This window comes from Apostichopus japonicus, chromosome 5 (genome assembly GCF_037975245.1).
Source record: "Apostichopus japonicus isolate 1M-3 chromosome 5, ASM3797524v1, whole genome shotgun sequence".
Lineage (NCBI taxonomy): Eukaryota > Metazoa > Echinodermata > Holothuroidea > Aspidochirotida > Stichopodidae > Apostichopus > Apostichopus japonicus.
Window position 1 is genome coordinate 21,649,668 of NC_092565.1, and position 24,837 is coordinate 21,674,504.

The 24,837-nt window shown below is 38.7% G+C and overlaps 1 protein-coding gene across 1 annotated transcript in view; it reads right to left on the minus strand.

Annotated features, from left to right (window-relative positions):
• LOC139968032 (lysyl oxidase homolog 4-like) overlaps nucleotides 1-22,330 on the minus strand; it is a 30,248-nt gene extending 7,918 nt beyond the window's left edge. The window contains exons 1-8 of the mRNA XM_071972324.1: nucleotides 22,129-22,330; nucleotides 10,438-10,729; nucleotides 7,444-7,607; nucleotides 4,793-4,983; nucleotides 3,464-3,686; nucleotides 1,483-1,684; nucleotides 917-1,071; nucleotides 220-375 (exon numbers count right to left, since the gene is read on the minus strand). Of these exons, the coding sequence (XP_071828425.1) occupies nucleotides 220-375; nucleotides 917-1,071; nucleotides 1,483-1,684; nucleotides 3,464-3,686; nucleotides 4,793-4,983; nucleotides 7,444-7,607; nucleotides 10,438-10,711 (1,365 nt within the window). The 5' untranslated portion in view covers nucleotides 10,712-10,729; nucleotides 22,129-22,330. The remainder of the gene's footprint in view (nucleotides 1-219; nucleotides 376-916; nucleotides 1,072-1,482; nucleotides 1,685-3,463; nucleotides 3,687-4,792; nucleotides 4,984-7,443; nucleotides 7,608-10,437; nucleotides 10,730-22,128) is intronic.
• Nucleotides 22,331-24,837: the final 2,507 nt, after the last annotated feature.

Consider the following 24,837-nt stretch of genomic DNA (forward strand, 5'->3'; position numbering starts at 1 on the left):
TCAGAAAATTAATCGCTTTATTAGACACAACAACAACAACAAAAAGGCATAGTTAACTTTAAATCCATTTAAAAGAAATTCTTGGAAAATTCAAGTTAAAAAGAAATGTCCATTGTACTCGTTTCCTCTCCTGGGATTGTGCGTGGGGGGGGGGGGTTCCAGTTGGTAGGGAGATAACTGCGATATCAGCGTTTGTGTGCTTATTTGAGTTTCACTCACTTTTGGTGCATTAAAGGCAAATCCTAGTCCTAGCTGCCGACAAGCTACCGCCGCATCTATAAGGTCCCATCCGTCTCCACAGATAGTTCCCCAGTGTCCATCAACCAACATAACCACGCGTCCTTCTTTTTCATATCTTCCGTCCACCAGTTCAATCTATAAGAGACAAGAAATTGACCATATGAAGAGAAAATTTCACTGTGAATTCGACGATAGCACGTCTCCGCCTGTCCGCCGACACTGTTACCTTTACCTACCACAGCGTTTACTTCTGCCGCACGTTAACTTCTTCCGTCATACAGTTCTCCCGCCACCACTCGCATTCAAAGCACAAATTAGTCGAACCAAAACAAGAGTTTAAAACATAACGTAATGACTTTTTTTTATATTAAGTAATAACATAGGTCTAACCTAGACTGCAGATATTTCATTGTTTTCACCACATTATTTTGGCTACTTGGGATAACTCGTAGTGGGAGTGGGGAGGGGTTGGATGGAGCAATTATTATCATTATTGTTTTTTTTTTATGGGTGGTGGGAAATTTTGGTATGCACCTGCACAAAAGGTACATCACAGGCAAATTTAAGTGGTAGAGGGGCTTCAGTTTTGTTCTTCCGGGGAGGACTGTTTGTGTCTGGGTGGGTGGGGGTGGGGGCGGGCGACGACACGGCATAATGATCTTTTACTTATATTTACCTTCTCTCTGACTCCTAGATCGGGTGCGTTACAAACGATACCTAAGTCGTGTGCGTGGATACAATTACTTCTGTTAAATCGTCCTTGTGGACAATCGAAGATGGTCCTCTCGTTACCATTACAACGAACATCCCACATCCAGATAGGGCCGACCCCTAAAACGGATCAAAGTGGTAAAACGATAAATTATGGAGGAATTTGGAAGACAAGTGTCTTCAAGCCGTGTATACACTTGCATGTTAAGCCTTAGTTGCATATCGTAAAGACAGTTATATTTGTAGAGCGTCAGAAAAGACGTTTAGAAAATCAGGACAATTTAATGAGTCGGTGGGACAATATATTATTGTTGCAAAATCGGGACAACCCCGATCAATCGGAATATCCGGTTTTCCAAGTTAGTTACTTTTGTAAAGACAAAATCGACATGTAACACCGATGCGGTATCTTGTGTTAGTTGACGCCCCTCGAGTATCGGCTTCCTAATTTTTTTCATACAATATGGGAAAAGATAACCACATTAAGTCACACCCCCCCCCACCCCACTCATCGGAATCCAATAACCATACCTTGTCCCATTGATCCATTGCTGAAGATTTTCTTTACGGTTCCAAATCCCATTTCTCGGCAGAGTACGTTGCCGCTTGCGTTCGTAAAGTCTTTAGAGCAGACGGTACCCCATTGTCTGTTATGGAATATCTCCACACGCCCTTCTCCGAAAGCTTGTCCGGCCTTGAACCTTATACGTGGGTGATTCTCTGCTGGAGGTGGCTGTAAACGGAAGGAAATCATCATTAGCAAAGAGTAACCACAGATATTTCTATCTGCTGAGTGTAGGTTGTGTATACTATAAAGTCAGTTCTACATTTACAGTAGTATTTCGGACGGATATGGCAAGACCAGTCGTTTGCAACCGTTATTGCCCGAGCCACTTTCCCAGATCTTCCCCTTCCACACAAACCTAACCCCCATCCATCTCCCACTCCCACCCACCAATTGAAGCATTCCTTCTTTGCTATTTTGTTTTTTTACATCAGTCAGGGCTGGCATTCATTACATATAGGCTGTCTTCCATATGCCCAAAACTTATGGCGCGAGAAAGCGGAATAGGCTATATTAAGTACAAATATATATGCTGTACTTGCGACAGGCGCGGCGGAACGGGAAAATTATAGGGGGGGGGGCTAATGTGTGGAGACTATCTAAGCGGAGCGCCACCATCGGTTGGCGCGGAGCGTACAAGAAAATTTTGGGTTTTTCAAACCCCAGATGGCCGGAAACGGCACTTCCTGAGTATTTTATGCTGCGAATACCTAGCCCTAAAATATGGGTCTCAAGCCTGCAATTTCTCAGATTGCACGTAAAAATTTGTAAAAACATTGTAATTTGTATACTCGATGGTGTTTTAAGAGAGTAGCTATTACTCGTAGTGTACTCGCAAAGACGTTTTTGAGTGTAGTAAGGCGATGTTGTAGAACTGGCTGAAATGAGGCAAGTCATTGGCCTAAGACGAAGTTGTGTTGCGCTTACCGGTACTCACACTCACTGCTTCCACTTTTCACGGGGCGTGAAGACGCGGTTGGGGTGACAAAATGTGGTCTATAGCCAGGGGACGGGCCGAGGGTCCCCCCAGCATTTACTAAAATTATTACACCTATATAGTATACGTGTGCATCGTACAGATCGACAAGTATGCATTGAAAAATGGGCAGATGCACGTTTCGGAGCCTTGGTAAATATTGGGGGGGGGGGCTTATCGTGCATTTGCCCCCTCAACTTTTTCACTGGGGGGCTGAGCCCCCCCCCCAAGCCCCCTGGTTCCGCCGCCACTGACTTGCGAAATACATAAATGGTTAACTCAAAAATACATTTTAGACATATTTATATATATGTTTACACATATATATATTCCCTGAAAATTATATTTATTCCTTTAAAGTATATAATTTGGCAGAGAAAAAATATTTTCTGTGTTAGAGAATATATAATTTTGACAGAATATTTACTGTAAGAGAATATATATATTTGCACAGAATACATATTTGTTATTAAGAAAATACTTTCTGTACGCCTGGAGAATATATAAGTATATACTTTAAGGGAATAAATATAATTTTCAGGGAATATATATGTGTAAACATATAAATAAATATGTCTAAAATGTATTTTTGAAGTTAACCATGTATGTATTTCGCAAGTACAGCATATATATATATTTTTTTTACGTAATATATTCCGCTTTCTCACGCCATAAAAAAAGTGCTTAGTTATTCGATTTTGCTCACTTTTTTTGGTGACTACTTGATTTGAGTGACAATGAGTACTATTTGATAAAAGGTTTGGTTTGCTTTTTGTTGGCAGTGACAAAATATGCACATGGCTGTGCTTAGAACCACAATGGCGGTTAGATGCCCGTTTATGGCTATGATGAATTTGGAAGTTTTTCTTTAATAGCTAGGTGTAGAGTAAAACAATCCCTAAGAAGGGTCTTCTCAAGAACAAGACATTGAAGACGGCCTGATGTTAGTACAAGTAAGACTGTATACTTACTCTATTGGCAGATTCTATGGGACGACCATTTTCAGTTTGTTCTGGAAAGTTAGGGCTATCGATGACAAAGGTACCGCGGTTACACATGACGTAAGCAGCTTTGGTACTCTTACATTTTTTATAGTTATTTATTTCTTGAACTGTACATTCCGACAACCAGGTCTCTTGGCCTGTACACGCAAAATCCCGTAATACGAAACTCTTTCTACGATGGAATATTTTTCTGTAAAACAAGGAAAAAATCTATGGAAAGGTTAAGGTACCGTCAAACTGTTAGCATCTGTTTGTAAGTAGAGAATTCTTTTTCAACAAAATTATTAAATTGTACAGTTAATATGTTAATAATTATTCAAAAAATGACAACAACAAAATTCATTACAGCCTCTCTCTTAAAAGTGAGCAATTCAACATCGCACTGCAAAATGAAAAAATTGATTATTTATCAAATGTCATCAATGCAACATTTTGCCGCAACGACATGATCAATTATGCTCACATCGGGAAGTCTTCATTTCAACAGTTTGTAGCAAATGATAAATTATTGATACAATCCAAGATTTAGCAATCAAATTATAGAATTGACCATTTAATAATTCTCGTGAAATCAACATTTGGGAACAAACTGACTAGTTACGCTCAAATTGGAGAATGCAATCAAGCCAGTGCTACAACAACCTGGCCACTATAAAGGGTGCCAATATTGCTCCTGTTTAACGTATGTCTTTAATTTCTCAAATATTTGGGAAATTCTCTCCTGGAGGTTATGTTTCTCCTTTAAAGGTTCGGAGGTTAAATTGGACATTATATGCATGGCTTAGTGCACGACAATATAAAAGCTTTCAGAGAAGGAATGTTTAAATGATCCCCAAGAAGGGAGGGACTGACGATGATCTCGAACCCCGGGCAAATATATGTATAGGCCTATATATATATATATATATATATATATATATATATATATATATATATATATATATGTATGTATATATATATATATATATACATATACATATACATATACATATATATATATATATATAATTCAGTTCTTATATATATATATATATATATATATATATCCTATTCTCTACATGGTTATGATCCACTGGCTAATTCTATTTCAATAAAACATAATACCGTTATCTCCACAATAATATTAATATAACTGCATATTATATTAAAACATTCCCAGAATAGATAAGGTTCCCTGCCTAGTAACCCAGGCCATCGGTCAATGTTTGATTGCCCGACCGGTCAGCCGGCTAAATTGTCTCTATAAAGAGAGAGAGAGAGACACCGTAACGGCCTAGTCTCGGTAAGACGACTCACTCAGTTGGTATATGCGTTATGACATCAGGAAAGCCAGCAGCGCCGCAAGCGACACGGGCATCTTCCATGTCCCAACCATCTGAACAGATGGTCCTCCATTTTTCCTCGTAGAGTACTTCGACCACTCCCTTCGAATGTGGATAATGATGGTCGAAGCGATCGTTAATCCTGTACTTCCATTCGGTACGACGCTGTAAAGAAAAGGAGGTTTTGTTTTTCTTTCGTTCTTTAGATGAATATGCATATCGTGTTAATTAGGTTTGTGACTTGTGGTGTCGTCTCTGTGATCAATCATAACATTGACTTTGCACTTTTTTGCTCTTGTTTACGTAGGTCTCCATGGTTATTGATTACCCATGGTACCGCACTGTTTCAATGATCACCAATGGTACTGTCATTATAAATTACCTATAATACTGTCTCCATGGTAACCCATGGTGCAGTCGCCACTAATTACTATCACCCATGATATTTGTCTCTATGATTACCCATAGTGTTGTCTCTGTGAATACCCACGGTATTGTCTAAGGGTGGCACATGATTTTCTACCCATGGTATACCTTTCGTATTATCTCCATGGCTACCCATGGACATGATATTGCCTCAGTGATTACTCACGGTGTTGTCTCCATGAGTATAACCTATGTACTGATATTATAAATGAGAGTGAACTTGATCTTATATAAAAAATATATATATAAAAATGGGAACAGAGCGGATGAGACGTGGGCAAAATTATACTTTATATAACAAACGAACGATACTGAACTACTACGTCATTTCTAAACTATAGTCTATATATGGTGGATTTTTAATTGGGAATACTTCAAGGCGGCGGTACTCTACAGTTTCACCACGAGTAGTCAAATCATGATTCAAATTTAACCTATATAGATCGATAAACGTTGTATTGCGTATAGTCTATTACATATCCTATGGTCGTCCTTCGAGTGTCTTAATTGTTTCCGTGAGGTCTGCGGACATAAATAAGGCTTTATGTTTTAACTGTTAGTATAGGATACTCTTATCAGGGAGTTGCCATTTTGAATGGCAACTCCCTGCTGCTCTTATGTAAGTGCAACACCGCAATGCTGGTTGAATCTTTTACACAATAGGCTGCGTTGGAGCATTTATAAACCGTGCACAAATTATCCTGCTATTCGAGGGTTAAAGAGAAAATAATTGAAGCACGTTTTTTAACGTGCTATTAATGGAGATATATATTTTTTTATGAAATAAATTAAATTCTTAGAGTCAGTGTATATGAGTTGTTTGTAGAGATCAACGTATATTAATCTAAATCGATAAACTGTTTATATGTTTCTGTCTGGGATAACTATTTTGTAAGAGTTGTTGACCTTGCGTTATTTCTTGTATATGATGTTATGACAATAACAGTTGACCTATATGAAGTGATTGTGTAAGGGCAGAAACTTTAAGGCATCAGGTAATACCGGTAATCATATACCGTAAGTGGTTCTCCACCTATTTTAGTCACGTAGCCCACGTATTGATCATTATAAACAAAGAAAGCTAACGTCACCATAGTCAAATCACTCAAGTGACACGTTTTATGATCAATATGTGACACACACACACATTTACCAATACACACACTGATACACACCCACACGTACACACACCCTCACACGTCATCGCCATCGCAAAGTTTCCTTTGCCTATCGGAAGGAATTATAGAAACACAGATGCGAATAACAATTATAGGGGTTTGTAAATGGTCTCCAACCGAGTTTGCCTTCAGAGACGGAACGGTGCCATCTATACCATATATAGGCTACACATTGTATTTAATGATGTAATTTGCAAGCTGAAGACAGCTATACGGTCACCGATGCTTCTATTTGATAAGGAAACGAAGTTGTGATCGCCCTTCACTCACGTGACCAATCCTCGCAGTGACGCTTCCCGGTTAAAACGGCTGAACATTCAGAATGAGACTTTGAAAAGTTTCTTAAGGGCGAATTTATCTTTTCCTATATAGGCCCTTGCCAAGTGCAAATTTCAAACCCGCTGTATGTATTTCTTCCTAAAGGCAGTTCCTCATGTATATATATATATGTGTGTGTGTATGTGTAAATATATATGTATGTATATATATATATATATATTATTAGAGAAAACCAGAGAAATAAGATATGACTCATAATTGACAAATAAGGAGTAAGTTTTAGAAAATATATTGGAATTTTCGGTCCCCCTGGGACCTTCGTCAGCAATACTTGGCAGTCGAATGAGAAGTACAAAATGTGACACAATGAAAGTATGACGCTAGATAAGTGTAAGTTGCAATGATGGAATTAAAACCAAATAAACCATGACTATACAGGAAGCGGATTAAGGAGCAAAGAACGGATTACATATGCTTGTAGAACTGGTAGTTGTTAAGGGGTCCCAAGTCTTTGTTGAGGCCGGTGATGTGAGACTTAATACGAAAGATCCAATCGATTTCTTTATACGTTTACGTTGAGTAGTTGATTTGAAGTTCGAGGCAATTAAAATACATTATATATATATATATATATATATATATATATATATATATATATATATATATATATATATATATATGTGTGTGTGTATTTGCGTGTATGTGTGCATGTATATATATATGTATATAAATGCTCACTTACCCTCTCTCTTTCCCTTCTTTCCTTCTCCCTAAATGTGAGTGAGTTACACTTAATAGATATGTCTTCATCGTGCGTGCAGTCGTGCACCGCTGGTTCGCTGTGCTGGCAATCCCAAAGGCTTGTCTCATTACCGTAACAAAAGAGTTCATCTAACATAATAGGATCTGAGGGGAAAACCGGGAGAAACACCACGTATCTTAGCAACCATTAATAAAACCCATGCATGTAGTGCGTTTGTCTTAAACTTCATATATTATCTTCTGTTTCGTTTCGGTATTATAAACTCGTCCATAACGCCTTCGCCAAGCCAAGGTATAGTTATTATTATGAGTTCCAAAAGTAACCTGCATATAACTGACTAACAAACATAACTCTAGCGAAAGCAAATTCAGGCTTATATCAGGTATAATGATGTCACCTTCAATTGCAAAAACTTCTCATCTCAATATTTCCAAGTTGTTTTATTGCCCTAGTAACAGATTTAAGTGAAGTGCTATACATTGTGCGTATATAGTATTTATCTATCTGGAAACAATTAAGGCATTGCCAAGTCCGTTACCGTGTTTAGCCATAAATTTATTCAGGCAGAGAGCCAAATTTTATTTGATTTCTACCGGCCATTGTACTCTCCATGTTTGTAATCAATTCGAAAATATTTCTTCGGAACTAATCGTTCTAAAGAGCTTCCTGAATTCACGTCATACCAGCTTTCAACTTTGCAACCCCCTCGTCAGTGGTGCGATGTAACTGATATGGCCGCCTAGATTACGGTTCAAGGGTAAATGTGCGGATGAAAGGACGACTCGAATGTCGTTATTAGAGATCTGATGTGTTCTTGTGAAGCTATACCGATACGTTGGAAAGTATATACGAGTTACGTTCGATGAGTATAACGTACGCTAGGCCCTGTCACCTGCATGAGTATCAAATGAGCCGTAATGGGATAACACTGACCTCATGCATGTACGCCAACGGTCGTTCGAAAATTTAACGTTTACTGCGCATGTAATCGAACGAATCATAGATCAACCGCCTCCTCGCCCCCCTACCGCCCCCCCCCCAAGATGTTATGAAAACCAAAAACGCCAATTTAGCATTTCCCACAGTGGCATAAACAGGATCTCAGATGTGGCCGCGGTTGGGGGAGGGGGCAGCAATTTTTTAAATGTATTTCTTCAAAAATGGTTTATATACAGGCGAGGATGCAGGATGTGTTGGGTGTACACTACGTGACTTTCCAACCACCCACAAAAATGCACAAAAAATGCACCATTACAAGTTTCATTTTATCTAGACCCCCTATATGAGAACAGCTTCAACGAATCCAGGGCCACCCTCCCGCTTTCTAAATCTTGGATACCACCCCCCCCCCCTCCCTGCCCCGAAAAATATGGTACTCTTTGCGCATCATCCTTCAAGAAGGATTCCAGACTTTCGACCTTAGGACTGATCTCAAGTCACCTTTTTACCTCCAACAAAACTAAAAGCCATATAGACTTCTAAAGATAATATATTGTTAACAGAATGAGATAAGTTACTTTTTTTTAAATAATATTTACACAAGCTGGAAGTGTCTGTCATACTTTCCCTGATCCTAGAAGACATTTAGCGCACGTATACATGCAAGCTGGAAATGATACGGTAGATTCCAACTTTAACATACAACTGCACACAGAGCATGAAACAAAATAGACCAATATTCATACTAGATACTGTTGTATCCATGCAAACCGATGACGTAAACAAAACAATACACACGACCTCTGACCTTGGGAAATAATAAAATAATAATAATACCATCAACTGGTTGTCAGGTAGCATAACATTTATAACCATAAAAATACGATTGAACAGAACAAAATGGATTGGTTTGTGTTGCTTCTCCTAATGTCAGCATCGACAAATATTAAGAGAATATGTAAGCAACAAACATCGAGTTTACATCACCGAAACACGATACTGTCAGAGTCGGCTACAGTCGAGCCTGAGATTGCATGGCTTTGAATGAAAGAATCAATGCTGAAGAAGTTATTATTATAAATTGCGGGCAAAATGTTTCCATAAAGTCACAACTTACTGCCAAAGCATAAAGAAAATGGGCGATTTTGAGTTCATTTGAGATAATCTGTTGGCCCCTTTCAAGCTCAGAGCGGGGGTGGGGTGGGATGAGGGGGGTGGGCTAATAAGTGAGTGTGTAAAGTGAGTGGTTAGAGATTTTCAACAGATTTGAAGCAGATTTCATTTCCTGAATGTCTGTATGTTTTGTTGAAGATTTATAGAGCCCTACTTCGCCAAACTAAACTGGACTGGATTTGACCAAACTATGTTCACCAAAAGAAAATCATCCCATTGGATAAATCACAGGTTAATTGTAGCTTTAAATTTGGAGTTATCATGTATAAAAGGTTTTCAGACTTTGACACCTATTGACCTAATTTGACCTCTACCAATTTCAATAGCGTTCTAGTATTTACCAAGCTGGATGTACATAGTAAGTATATGAAGTTCAAGAAAGCTGTACTACTTCAGTTATCGTGTTCCCAAGATTTCAGACTTTAATGTTGCTCGTAAATGACCTTTGACCTATTCTTCTTGTTCAGATCCACATACCAAGTGTGAAGTTAATCCACCATTAATGTTTTGGGTTAACGCGTTTACAAGCAAGTGTCACATACATACCGGCAAGTAATAAAACAACCACGGCTATGGCCCTATAGTGTCTTTGAAGCCTTGTAGACGTGAAATGCTGCAGTATGAGGCATGCCTATGATTCAGTTTGTATACGTCAGGATCTGCTAAAATTTAAATTTTTGAATGGAGACAAAGAAGGGATAATACCTCGCCGCCCACCCCCTCTCCCCTCCCCCCCCCACACACTCACACAAATCCCCTTGATCCGTGGGCGATAAAGTAACTGGTCACGATCATAAATGGTATGCCGTTGTACTTTATTTATTTTATTTTTATCCTAAAATAAGGCTTCAAGATGTATACCTGGACCTCTTCCATAATAAGCTCTGAAGAAGTATGTCTCTGCTCGGATGAATCCCAGTTCCCTGCAAGCTACATTGGCAACCTTGATGTTGAAACCGTCATCACATACTGTTCCCCAAAGAACGTCACTTCCTAAAGATACCTCCAGCCGGCCCTCAGCTTCAGACGGTCCACCTGAGAGTCGCGTACGGAAATTCCTGGGTTGGTTTCTCTTCGCTGCGTGGGCCGCGCCGCATAGACACATAGCAACAAGAAACACAGTAAGGCCAGACATCTTTGGCCAGTTCAAGGTCTGTAAGATTAAAGTGAAATAATACAAGTTTTATTATTAATCAGATGATAAAAGCCTCTACCAAGCCTAGTAATTTTCTCTGGTATACTTATGTACATATAATGAAATATTTTGTAATTTGAAATCATAACTCATTTTTCTGACCTCCTGGCTGATAACTCGATCTGAGACGATATGATCAAGTTGAATATACAATGTAAGGCCAAGTAGATTACCTTTGACATGTGCTGTCAAAAATATCATCTGTTATATTTTCTGTATGGTGTTATCTTCTGCAAGTCAGATTGAGATTTTCTTTCTATCGCCGATGTCAATAATTACGCTATTTGATACGATTATTTGATACTATTATTAGCGGTATGTGAAATCCGTGGAATGAGCATTCGAGAAGGCACTGGCATGCATGAAGACCCTTTTTCCTTCCACTGTGTCCCTCCCTTTCCTTCCACATGCACCCTCCCTCTCCGTTGTTGTGGGGTAGCACGCCAGGATAGTGCATTGCTGCGAAGTATACTTCGTGGTATAGTTATGAATTCGTCATTAGTTAACAAAAATATCGTTTTCTTAAAAAGCAAAAACAATACTATAATCAGTATGTGGATATATTTGTTGCTTGTTTGAAATAGCTACAGGAAAATGAAGAATTTCATGTGACAGTTTTATGTCTGAGCCGGTAACGAAACCTCGTTTGACGAGCCTGATGAATAAACAGTTATATGTACGGTATAGAAGTTGCGCATGGGACAACAGCCTTCGTGGTGACACTCATTTGACACCAAGCAAAACGTCCTGGTTTTACAAACAAACCAACTCTAGATGTTTATAGGCAACGAAAATCAACAAAACCATACTATACACTCAGCTAAACGACGTACAGGGTGTTATGGCTATAACGTGGGCACTTATAATTGTAACCTAATAAAATTGAGAATTTTAAACTGATCAAACTGTCAGAATCCTTTCTAACTTGAATTTCGCTTTCATACCTATACCACTTTAACACATGCATTGCTCATTACAGTGATTCTGTAAAGGAAATAAATTCAATCCCTTAATCATCTCAAAACTCATATAACAAGCTTTTAATACTTGAAACGGAAACTTATCCAATGGTACAATAATCTTGGAATGACTTACCCGGCTTCCAAAAGAGTGTTTATCTTATTATAAGTCACTTGACAGAGATATCGACAGACCTTTACTGTGTACAGTTTGCACGGTATTGATCTGTAACGGTAGTATTCTGTTCCGATTGCAACATGTGGTTTTCTTTATTCTGTCACTTGCAATTGTCACAACTTAAAACGTATATATGCGTGTGTACTTTACGTGAGAATTAGCAGTGACATGCACAGGATTTCAAAGGTGGTTGGGAGTCAAGTTCTAAATCCCCCCCCCCCCCACCCACTCCTACTGATTCAGGTAGGGCTATGAAATTTATGGAAGGGACTCGAGTTCAAGTCCCCAGAGAAGGATCTAATTCTTCTCCGACTGAATGTAAACAATCCCCCTACTGACGGGGAACATGCATGGCCGACAACAGATAGTGTCCTATAAGAATAAGCAATCAACAGAAAACTGAAACCGATATAAATGCATTTCATAAGTCTTGAAAGAATATCCAATCATTTATGAGGCCAAATGCCATCTTGACAAAAAAAGGGATAACGAATGTAAATGTATATTATTACGTAGAGAGAGTATTGAGAAAGTACCGTATGTGCGGGACCCAGTGGCGGAGCTAGGGGTATTGGTCAGGGGGTCAAGAATGGTCTGTAGGGGCGCTTTCGACATTATCTAAGCGGAGCGCCACCACAGGTTGGCGCGGAGCGTACAGACATTTTTTGAGTAAAGATACTCCCTAGATCGCCGGAAATTACCATTTCCAGGCCTTGCTAATTTGCAGATAAACGAAGAATAAATAGGTGTCATCGCAAACAAAATGTGACAAATGTCAATAGGTAGATGAGAGTGCAATAAAGTCAATAATCGCGAATAAGTAAAAAGTGGTAAAAAGCTGAAAGGGCGCCAGCAGTCCATTTGGGTCCGTCAGGGGGGAGGGGGGGTGGTGCATCCGCCCCCTGACTGTATGGACGCTCCGCCACTGGTGAGACCATGCAGGTAATATCATATACATGTGTCAGATATGCAATGTATATACAACCTTGTCTATACCGTTCTTATTGAAAGTCTAAGATCATGGAGGGCTACGTTATAGAACATTTCTTGGCAAGTGAAAGCAACCTAGATCTCGTAAATTATTACTATTGTATATAACAGTCTAAACAGATCCAAGGAGACATTTACCATATCAGCACTGAAGGTTTAACGTCTTAATATGACAAGTAGGCGTTGAATGGAAAGTTCAAATGAGGTCAATTATAAGTGAAAAGCAATATGTATAGTATGCTGGAGCATGAAGCTGACAAAACTTGTTGGAACTATCAGGATTCAAACCGTCTGGGTTAGATTGGGTGAACTCATATAGGTTACTATAGCTACCTGATTATATATAGGTAATGTTTTTAACGTGTAAATAGTCAATATTAGAACTGATTCTGCATTCCTACCAAATTTATGTAAATTCATATGAGATTTTTTTTGTGCGTAGTTTTTATTCGGCGAGTGGAATGAAGATATCACAACTCTATGGCTTTATAATGGCACAAACCGGCATTCATAACAATAGCAAGTTCAAATTGACAAATATATTTTTCAAATTTCTTAAGAACCGATGTTATTTACGGGATCATTAAACAATGTCATGTACATCATAACGCCAGTCGTCATCATATTTCCCAATAATAGACTCCAATATATAACAGAAGCGTTTTCAATAAGCGGCCCATGTGGCTCATGCAATGCGTCCTAGAAGGATACAACATTACTAGAGAAAGGGACTACATTTCGTGTATGATATTTATGCTTCTAACTATATCCTCCCCAATGACATGTGCTGAGCTCCAATCGCAATCATTTGTATCAGGCAAAGGCTATGTTCAGTTTAGAGTGTTCGCCTCACAATCCTTAGGTTCCAGGATCAAAATTATATGCCAGGAGCCAGATTCTCTTGACCTATTCAAATATCGCTGCAGTGCTGGTGATGTGGGGAGTCTTCCGTGGATTTGGTATTTCTGGTTTGTGAACTTGGGAAAGGGGGTTTGTTTCTGTTCTTCACTTGATTTCGAAACAACTTTGTTCGTCATGGCTGCACTGCCTTTGCCTACCTTAGTATTTGAGAAAGTGGTCACTGAGATGATGCGGCATATACTCTCGTCCGTCGGATGGGGACGTTAAATGGCGGTCCCGAAAGCAGGAATGGGAGCGAATTCACACCCCTGCCTCGTTATCCTCTGAACACTTATGGAAAAGAGAAGGCTTGAAATAAGCCGGTTTTCATATACAATCTAACACGGATAGGGTATCAAATAAGCTACTGTAAGGCTTCCTGATCCCTGGGACCTTAAACTAAAACTAAACTAAACTAAGAATATACACCTCATAAACACAATACTGTCCAACAATATGAGAGTGACACTTTAACGTGTTCAACTAAAGTTTACTGTGCGAACAGGTTCGGCAAGTAGCAAACTCATGGATGTTTGTTTACCTTATAAATATAGGATCGGCTAGGTACTTGAGAGGAACTTCCAGGTTACATTATCCAAAACGATATAAGTGAACATATGAGTTGCTGTTTACATGAAGTCTTCCTGAATGACCCATGGTGTCAAGTTCTTTGTTTCTTGTTTTTGTCGTGATTGCTATAGCAACGTCACCCATCCACTCGTCCACTTAGTCGGGTTAAACTCTTATGGTATGGTATCTGTTAGTACTGTTTCATGAAGCAACACACTTGTCTTTCCTTGTTAAATTACACCAAGAAAGCAAATATAGCATTCCTGGTTGAGACATTCAGTTACCGGTTTTTGAATCTATATATATATGATTGTTTCCTCTAATACTTGGCAATTATTCAACATTTTATAATTGTAGCTCGTTTTAAATGGTTACCGTGCCGTGATAGGTTCTTTTCGATTTTTCGTAATGTAACAAACAATACATACTGCTCCCGAGTAGCAGGAGAATAGAGCAGCCTGTATTGTCACGTGACACATATCAGACGTCATGAAACACAATATATAACTTGCGTTCGTAGTTGGAAAATCCAGAACAGTGAAAAACCTTCCAGCCTCCACCGGGATTCGAACCCGGGCCTCCCGCTTCATATGTGGACACCCTAACCGCTATGGACGCTGATTGTATGTCCAGAGGTTCGAAACCGGTAAGGAAGGTCGTAATTCCACTGTAGGCACCTGCCACCTGTATCGAACAATACTAGTTCTGTATTGGTGACATATTTGCCTTACTCTAGAGATCAAACCTGATGCTAACCAACTTGAAATCATTTGTGATTCCTTGAAAGCCGGATCTCGAAAGAGATACTTTGAACAAACTCTGTTAAATGAAATGGCAATAAACGACAAAGGCAATGATTATATAAATAATTGAAATTGTAGTGAGTTGGAAAATCCATATCAGTGACAAAACTTCCAACCTCCGCTTTACATGCGGACACCCTAACCACTATAGGCTATGGACGCTGATTGTATGTCCAGAGGTTCGAAACAGGTAAGGAGGGTCGTAATTCCACTGTAGGCACCTGCCACCTGTATCGAACAATACTAGTTCTGTATTGGTGACATATTTGCCTTACTCTAGAGATCAAACCTGATGCTAACCAACTTGAAATCATTTGTGATTCCTAAAGCCGGATCTCGAAAGAGATACTTTGAACAAACTCTGTTAAATGAAATGGCAATAAACGACAAAGGCAATGATTATATAAATAAGTGACATTGTAGTGAGTTGGAAAATCCATATCAGTGACAAAACTTCCACCTCCACCCGGATTCGAGCCCGCTTTGCATGCGGACACCCTAACCACTAGGCTATGGACGCTGATTGTATGTCCAGAGGTTCGAAACCGGTAAGGAAGGTCGTAATTCTACATCTACGAACAGCTGTTGTCACATACTGTTGTCACGTTAAGAGAGAACAGAGTCGCGCTTGTGGGTCGTGAACCTAAAATAGGTCGCCAAGCATTTAACGGAAAACGAAAAAAAAAAAAAACGAAAACGCTAAAAACATCGCTAAACAATGTTTCCGATGGATCTTTTAGTAAACTTGTAGCTTGTCTACTAATGTTCAGTCAAATCAATTTTCATCAAATCATTCAGTGTGCAGTATACTCATCAATTATACCAGGGAGTATATGTTGGGTGATTTTATACCTTCGATTAGCCTAAATTAAAGAATTTGGGAAGTAGGGACGTGGAATTATATAAATTTAAGTGGTATTTTGTTTTCGAATTGTGAATGACTTTTCGTTATTTAGTTACCATCTTTTGGGAACAAGCAAACTCAACAATGTACTCTGTATAATATTCTCGTAAGTTAACATTACAAATAACTGATCAATACTGCTTTAAGTCTGTAGAAGTACTTAAACAGCCGTTTTATAGATTTTTCTGTCTGATCGTCGCCAGCTTGACACTTAAGATTTACATCGATGGAAAATAAAGTAATTGTTCCGTTATTACTAGTAACATCGGACGAGGAGTGATTTCAAACGAGAGACGAAAAAAGTTTGCACACGGCACTTCCTGAATATTAAGAATACCAATGGTTTCAATCAAATTAGGTTTGTAATGTTGAAGACCAATACCAACCACTGCTATTAGTCCAGGTTGAATGTCTAGAACATTTTAATGTTTGAGGTATTACCCTTTAAATAGGACGCAGAATGTTTCCTTGATTAATTCCACATGAATCTTGTTTATAACATTTCCAAACCTGTACTGCGTGCTCATGCACACAACATATACCCAAAAGAACAACACTTTCATTGAACGTAAATCGTTGGGGAGGAGGAGGGGTGGGGCTAGCCGGCTCTTTTGCAGATATAGGAACTACAAAACGAAAATCGAGCGACATTTATTTAATGATATGAGAACTATAGCGCTTATCAGCATTTAGCCAACTAAGGGTGTATTGTAATGTATTGTAATGATGTGATCTGATAATGATATTGAACAAACGTTCACCTATTTTACTAGGTGTCACCGGGGAGCTATTATTCTCTCTAGAGTCACTATAGCAACATTGCCAACAAATAAATTAAATCTTAACACGAACAAAACTTTCAGCGCTGTCTAAGAAGAGGCATTTCACTTGTAAATATGCCTTTTTAGATTCTGGGATTAAAATACATCGTTCAAGCAACTACCTTTTAGGAAACAGTACTGCCCCTTTAAGTTTACGAGTGGATCTGTGATTCGATATAATTGACTCGTTACAATATTTAAGAAGTGTTCGACAGGCCACATGCCGTCTCATTGTAAACTTATCAGACATGCCACACATAAGTTTGTTTTTCGCCGGTCAGCCGGGTCGTCTAAAAATGACACGCAATATTTTGTCAAATTCAAACGTATATATCATATATCTATATCAGGTGCATGCAAGGATAACCCAATTAGACATACAGAGTAAAAAAAAGTAACATATCAAAGACAGTTAAGTGAGAACCAGAAAGCCTGCCACTTGGCTCTGTGATTGCTTGCCATTCAGTGTCTTCAAAATTCAAAATAACTATATGACTAATGTAGAGCAAATGAGTTAAATTTGTTCAAGAAATAAGTGAGAACCAGAATAGGTAAAAGATTTCCAACTCTTATATGTAGCACTCGTTTGCGGGCATCAATCATGTCATTTACTGGTAAGGATTTTACAGTAGAGAATTGCTATTCCAAGATGTTTCCATATCCAGAAAGAACCGTCTTCCAATGTGCAATATAGACACGTAAATGCGCTGTATGAATAAATGGACATTTTCCTTTTACCAATTTTGAGTAAGCAAATCCCTTTAATAATTGTTATTAATGAATGAGAGTTCCATCACATTGTTTATACACTGTGAAATATTTTCACAACCTACTGCCAAAGCAAACGTAATCTAGTATGAATCACAGGGAAACTTTTTGAGACCAATTTTGAGACCATTTGAGATAACCTGCTGACTCCTTGAGCCAATTTTTGCACCATTAGAGATAATCTGTTGACCCCTTGAAGCTAAGAGGGTGAAAACTGAGAAGAACTTTTAAGTGCAGTTTAAAACAAGAATATGAACTCTCTGAAACTGATTTCATTCTGTTGAATACCAATAGAGCCCATTCACAAAACTGAACAGAACTGAATGAGAGAGACCAAACTATGTTCACAAAAAGAAAGTAATAACATTGGAGAATTCACAGGTTGGAGTTATCATGTTAAACACATTTTCAGACTTTGACTCCTGTTGACCTCATGTGACCTTTGACCTCTACCAATTTCAATAGGTTTCTTGTATTCACCGAGCTGGATGTGCATACCTTTTTAACCCCAAACGACCACTGAACTTCACAGAAAAGAACAGGGTTCTTGTGACGGATCGGATCCACTTACCAAGTTTGAAGTTAATCCGGCTTAAACTTCTTGAGTTACCGTATTTAAAAGGAAGTGTCACATGCACACAAACATACACATCACACACGCCATCATCATCGCATAGATTCCTTCTGCCTTCGGCAAGGAATAAAAAAACACACTTGAGAAAAATAAACAACTGAAAACAAACAAAAACTTGGCAAAACTGCCTTCAACTATTTCTCCGTGGGATAATAAAGACCTGATGTAACCCTGCAGTAAACCACACAGTCTTTCGATTAACTTGTGATCATAAATTCTAAACGGTTAATAGTTTCCATGCATGCCCTGATTCCAAACCTTTACCCTTTATAAATTGTGAATTCCATAGGCTTTATTCGCAAATCATAACTTTGTTTAAAGAAAAAAATTAACCCAATATACTCCCTCTTGATTGGTGATTAAACTCCCACGTGACCAGAAAGTATGGCAAGTTAGTTAACACCAAACATCAGCACATACACCATAACCAAACATTTGGGGCAACCCATTTTAGGGGTGGGGAAAGGGTAGGAGGGGCGGTTACGATCTTTCTATCTATTGTTCAGGAAGCCGTGCAAGGATCGGAGCGTATTAATTGGTCATTTTTAGTACAATTACTGAAATATATATATATACTCTTTCTCACGAACGCTTATTCCAGACGATAACCCGTTGGCAAATTCTAACGGTCAAAATTTGTGGTAAAAACTTTTGTCTGCCAGTCTGTTGCGGATACCTCCAACCGCGATATGGTCGGATGAATCATATATATAACTTATGTTTGGAACTTATCAATTGTTTGATGCGATATCTATATAGGCCCAGCCACAGTAGGGGAGCTGGTCACAGGTTACTAATCAAACGAGAAGAAGTGTCCTGTCTAGCGCGAGTTTCGTCCAGAAGATCTAAATTATCTTTAGCAAAATGGAATTCCTGGCGTGGGTGGGTGGTGTTTTGGGGTGTCATGGGAAATTTGGATAATGTCTGCAATGTGGAACAACTTACCACAACGTTGCTGCATTTTAAAACTATATGCGAAGAAATATCTTCGATGTAAAGTGCATAGAAATTAACAAAGATTCAAACAGATTGTTTTTATCAGGGTAGGGAGGTGGTCATGTTTCTTATCATTTCACTCTAATTTCTCAAGAATTGAAATATGTCGATTTTTTTTAAAGGAGTGAAGTAAAAGCTTAATGTGTATTGAAAGATTTCTGTAAAGGTTTGAAACAAAACCCGTACGGAAATAACAGATTAACAACCACCATGTAGGACTCCGTTTTCGGCGTTGATAAGGATACTGCTGAGGATATATCATCGCTCACTGACTCCCAATTCCACGACACATTATGAAGGATGATCTATTGCTTTGTCTGACAGTCTGAGTTTCATTGCCATTGTAGAAAGAGAAAGACACTTGTTTTAAGAGAAAGTCATGAGTTGTACAAGTCTTGGTTCACACGGAACAGACATACAGACAGCTCTATAGAAGCCCAGCCGGTGGGCAATAAATAAAACGCAAAAATAAGATAAAAACTTGTTGATTATTTACATTTCATGAGGTCAAAACTTAAGTTGATTTTGATGAAAATCTAAGTTGAAGTTGAACCGTGTGACACCGATGGAATGTGCTATGATGATCCTTGGGTAACTTAACGCCACAAATGAAACTATGGAAGTAAGTTGTTTCCTTGGCAATGATGATGATAAAGAGGGAAAAAAGGAAAAAAATCTGGGTGGAACTTTGTATGAGCAAAGCCTGGCATACCCCACAAAGTCTGGCATTCGTGAATAACGGGGTTATGATAAGTCAACTTCAACGAAGGTTTCGTTTGAAACCGAATACCGTTTGTCGATTATGTTATCGGTTTATGACAAATTAACCGGAGGTACAATGGTCTAAGGAGGGAGGGGTGTGATTTGGTGCGTCCCGATTTTATCGCCGGGGGACATAATAAAATAGTCAACGTCATCACTCTTCTTTCATAACTGTCCTCCCATAAAGTGTACGCTACTTTCTAATCATGTTTAAAACAGGTAATAAAGTATTGCCCATCAGCAAAATTCAACCTCACTCCTCCATCCCGACCCCTATACCAACATCAAAGGTTATCGTATCCCGGGGTGTTCCAGCTATGTGCAATACTTAAACTCTTAAGGAGTATAGCGCAGCCAATTTCGTGCCGAAACGTCCCAACCCCCCCCCCCCCCCCCGACCAAGGGGAGGGATGGGAAACAATATCCAGTGCTGCGCATCAAATAGTGAATGGAGAAATAAGTGACAAGAACGGTTGACAGTAACAATTGACAATATCCCACCCTGCAATCAGCTCTTGAAATCCCCAGTAATCGTTTTCGTGCGCTTTAAAATGACAGACAACCATAGCAACCCGTCAGTCCCAATTTTTACATGCAAGAAAATCACTTAGTTACGACAATGTTGTAGGTACTGATATATGCTTTAAAAGTCATAAGACCGTTTTGAAATAATTTCACAAGTTTCTGCAGTACCGTGCGACCAGCGGCCGATCCGAGCTTCACAGAAGCTGGAGTATCGGTATGATACCGAAGTGAGCCTACTACCGAAAAAGCGGTGCAAAAGATAAACTAAACCGATTAATCCATTAATTACCAACATTGTCGGGAAAGATTTCCTTTCGCAGAAGGGCATCACATGGCGCACAGATTATTTTACCATTGTGGAAGTAATACCTCCGTGCTCCAATGTTGCCATTTCACGCACCTGTAACCGTTTGAATACAAACTATTGTGGGAAAGATGATTACCGTATTTCCTACTTACACGCCGTGGTGATCAAAAAGAAAACCTGGTTACACAGAAAAACTATAAAAGGGAGCAGTGAGACACAACTGTCCACAATCAGTGGCGGAGCTAAGGGTATTGGGCAGAGGGGCGAGAATGGCCTGTAGGGGCGCTTTCGACACTATCTAAGCGGAGCGCCACCACAGGTTGGCGCGGAGCGTACAGAAATTTTTTGAGTAAAAATACTCCCTAGATCGCCGGAAATGACCCTTTCCGGGCCTTGCTAAGTTGCAGATAAACGAAGAATAAATAGGTGTCATCGCCATTTGTGACAACTCGGAAGTTTATATGGGTGTTGAAAGTACATGCGCATCATCACAATGGCCTATGGTATCTTTGTGAGTGCTCATGTTTTCGAAAAACTAGATCGAAAACCCCGTACAGTTCTTGGAATAGTTTCGTAGAACGAAATTAAGTGCCGATAAATTAAAGATCGCCGTGCGTTAGAGCATCATTTGTCAGAAAATACACCAACAAAATGTGACAAATGTCAATAGGTAGATGAGAGCGCAATAAAAAAGTCAATAATCGCGAATAAGTTAAAGAGTGGTAAAAAGCTGCAAAGGGCGCCAGCAGTCCATTTGAGTCCGTCAGGGGGGGGGGGGCATCGCCCCCTGACAGTATGGACGCTCCGCCACTGTCCACAATATTGGCGTCTGATTGAACTGAAGCTAGAATTGGACAGTCTAATGTAAAGTACCGAAGAGTTGTGCGCAGTGTGGATGAAAAACTATACCCAAGATTAGTGTTGCCAACAAAATGACAATGAGACAATTACCATCTTATAAATGGAGAGACAAACCTTAGTTTAATAACTTTTTACCAATGTATAATATGTTACAATTTAGGAACATTATCATGTCAACCGTGTAGCCTCAAATCTGAGACCAGTGTGCATAAGAAAAACTTCTATTCAATATCAAATGGTTATCAAGTTTATTCACTCGTTACCATGCACGCGGCAAGGTTGAGGAATTTATATTCAGACTATATTCAGACGAGTTTAGAAGTTATAAATAAAGCCCAGTCTAGACGAGAAATTGAATGAAATATAATAAACATCTTACCTTTGATTCCTGAAGACGCTTTACAGGGTACTCCACACCGATCGTATTTAGCAGTAGAGAACAACCTTTGATCTGATCCAACTGAGCTTTGTGACATCTACTTGGACCGACTGCTGAGCTGTGCGGACGACGCTATCACCTCTCACGGAATGAAAACTGTGATAGATGAGGCTATACCTGTGCCAATCAACTACCGACTGGTTGGAAATCTCTCGAAGAGTGAACTACTTCCGCTCACGTTCGGTTTGATCGTTATTGCAATGTCAGCTGCCCCACATAAAAAAATCTGACGTTATGAAACAATGTAAATTGGTCTAAGGTCAATTCTCATGGGTGAACCGACTTATGACAAGTATTGCTATGGATACCACTATCACTACCACACTATGACTAGTGAGGATGTATATGGCACGCAGATGTAACTGCGCCGTTATGGCGGGCCATCAGTCTCAAATCATGGGAGATCGACTTATACCGATTTAAATCGACATATACCAGTTTCCTTCGACATATACCAGTTTCCTTCGACTTATACCGGTTTCATTCTACATATCATCGATTTAAATCGACATATATCAGTTTCATTCTACATATCATCGATTTAAATCGACATATACCAGTTTCATTCTACATATCATCGATTTATTTTACTTATCATCGATTTAAATCGATGATAAGTAAAATAAATCGATGATATGTCGAAGTAAACTGGTATATGTCGATTTAAATCGATGATATGTAGAATGAAACTGGTATATGTCGATTTAAATCGACATATCATCGATTTATTCTACATATCATCGATTTATTTTACTTATCATCGATTTAAATCGATGATATGTAAAATAAATCGATGATATGTCCATTTAAATCGACATCTACCAGTTTAAATCGATGATATGTCGAATTAAATCGGTAGAAGTCAATTTCCGTGGACTTATACCAGTTTCTAGCGTCTCAAATTGACATATACCTATTTAAATCGACATATCATCGATTTAGCTCATTAACATATTCCAAATCCCGATTTCGGTGATGATTGACATGTGGAGATACATCACGTGTAGTCACCTGACAAGGCGGGCGAGTAATTTAATAGTTCCAAAATTACGAAGCTAGCAAGGGTGTTCATCATGGTTATATGTCAATGGTAATTATGAACAATTACTTGCAAAAAGATTTCGGTGTCACAATAAGGCTGAAATAACTGATATGTCAATGACGTGCAATTATCTCAATGCAAACTGGGCTTGTCTACTCGAACACGTGGCGCTATAGTACAGGAATACACATGTAACTGAATAGGCCCAAAGTACGTACGCAGATGCAATTACCTACTCCAGTTACACCATAAACAAAGATGATATTGTTCTGCAGTGAGGCCTACTGTAAGGTTACGTTTTAATGTAGCTAAGTATATACCCATGGGGTTTAACAGTTACAGTATTCAAGCTCAAATCATGCATTCCACTGTGCTCGTGTTTATTTTCAATTATTCGCCCGCCTTGTCAGGTGACTACACGTGATGTATCTCCACATGTCAATCATCACCGAAATCGGGATTTGGAATATGTTAATGAGCTAAATCGATGATATGTCGATTTAAATAGGTATATGTCGATTTGAGACGCTAGAAACTGGTATAAGTCCACGGAAATTGACTTCTACCGATTTAATTCGACATATCATTGATTTAAACTGGTAGATGTCGATTTAAATGGACATATCATCGATTTATTTTACATATCATCGATTTAAATCGATGATAAGTAAAATAAATCGATGATATGTAGAATAAATCGATGATATGTCGATTTAAATCGACATATACCAGTTTCATTCTACATATCATCGATTTAAATCGACATATACCAGTTTACTTCGACATATCATCGATTTATTTTACTTATCATCGATTTAAATCGATGATAAGTAAAATAAATCGATGATATGTAGAATAAATCGATGATATGTCGATTTAAATCGACATATACCAGTTTCATTCTACATATCATCGATTTAAATCGACATATACCAGTTTACTTCGACATATCATCGATTTATTTTACTTATCATCGATTTAAATCGATGATAAGTAAAATAAATCGATGATATGTAGAATGAAACTGGTATATGTCGATTTAAATCGATGATATGTAGAATGAAACTGGTATAAGTCGAAGGAAACTGGTATATGTCGAAGGAAACTGGTATATGTCGATTTAAATCGGTATAAGTCGATCTCCCATGATTTGAGACTGATGGCCCGCCATACGCCGTTGGCAACATATCGCGTACATGTATGTAGACATAATCTTAGCGCGCGTTGATTTGGCAGGACTTCTGTAAGTAATTGCTGTTCAAATTGATATTGTTTCTCTTTCGAGACGGTTATGAAGCGATCGATATGTCAGCCTTTCAAAAGACCTACTTAAATGTATAGACACTTGATAATGAAAGCAGAGAAAGGTTGTTTAATTGTATCAGCCAATTTTAGAAACCTATCAATTGTCACTTAAAGGGTAACTGCAATTCATCAAACTAAACTATCCTTTCGATTTTTCTAGAAATACGGAAGATTAATTGAATCAACTAAACGTATCCCAAACGTTTTGTCAGGCTCCCAGACACATATTCATATTTATTAGTCTTATTGGTCACACAAAAATAGGATGAAATCGTTACTTACAAAATAAGGTGGACTGTTTT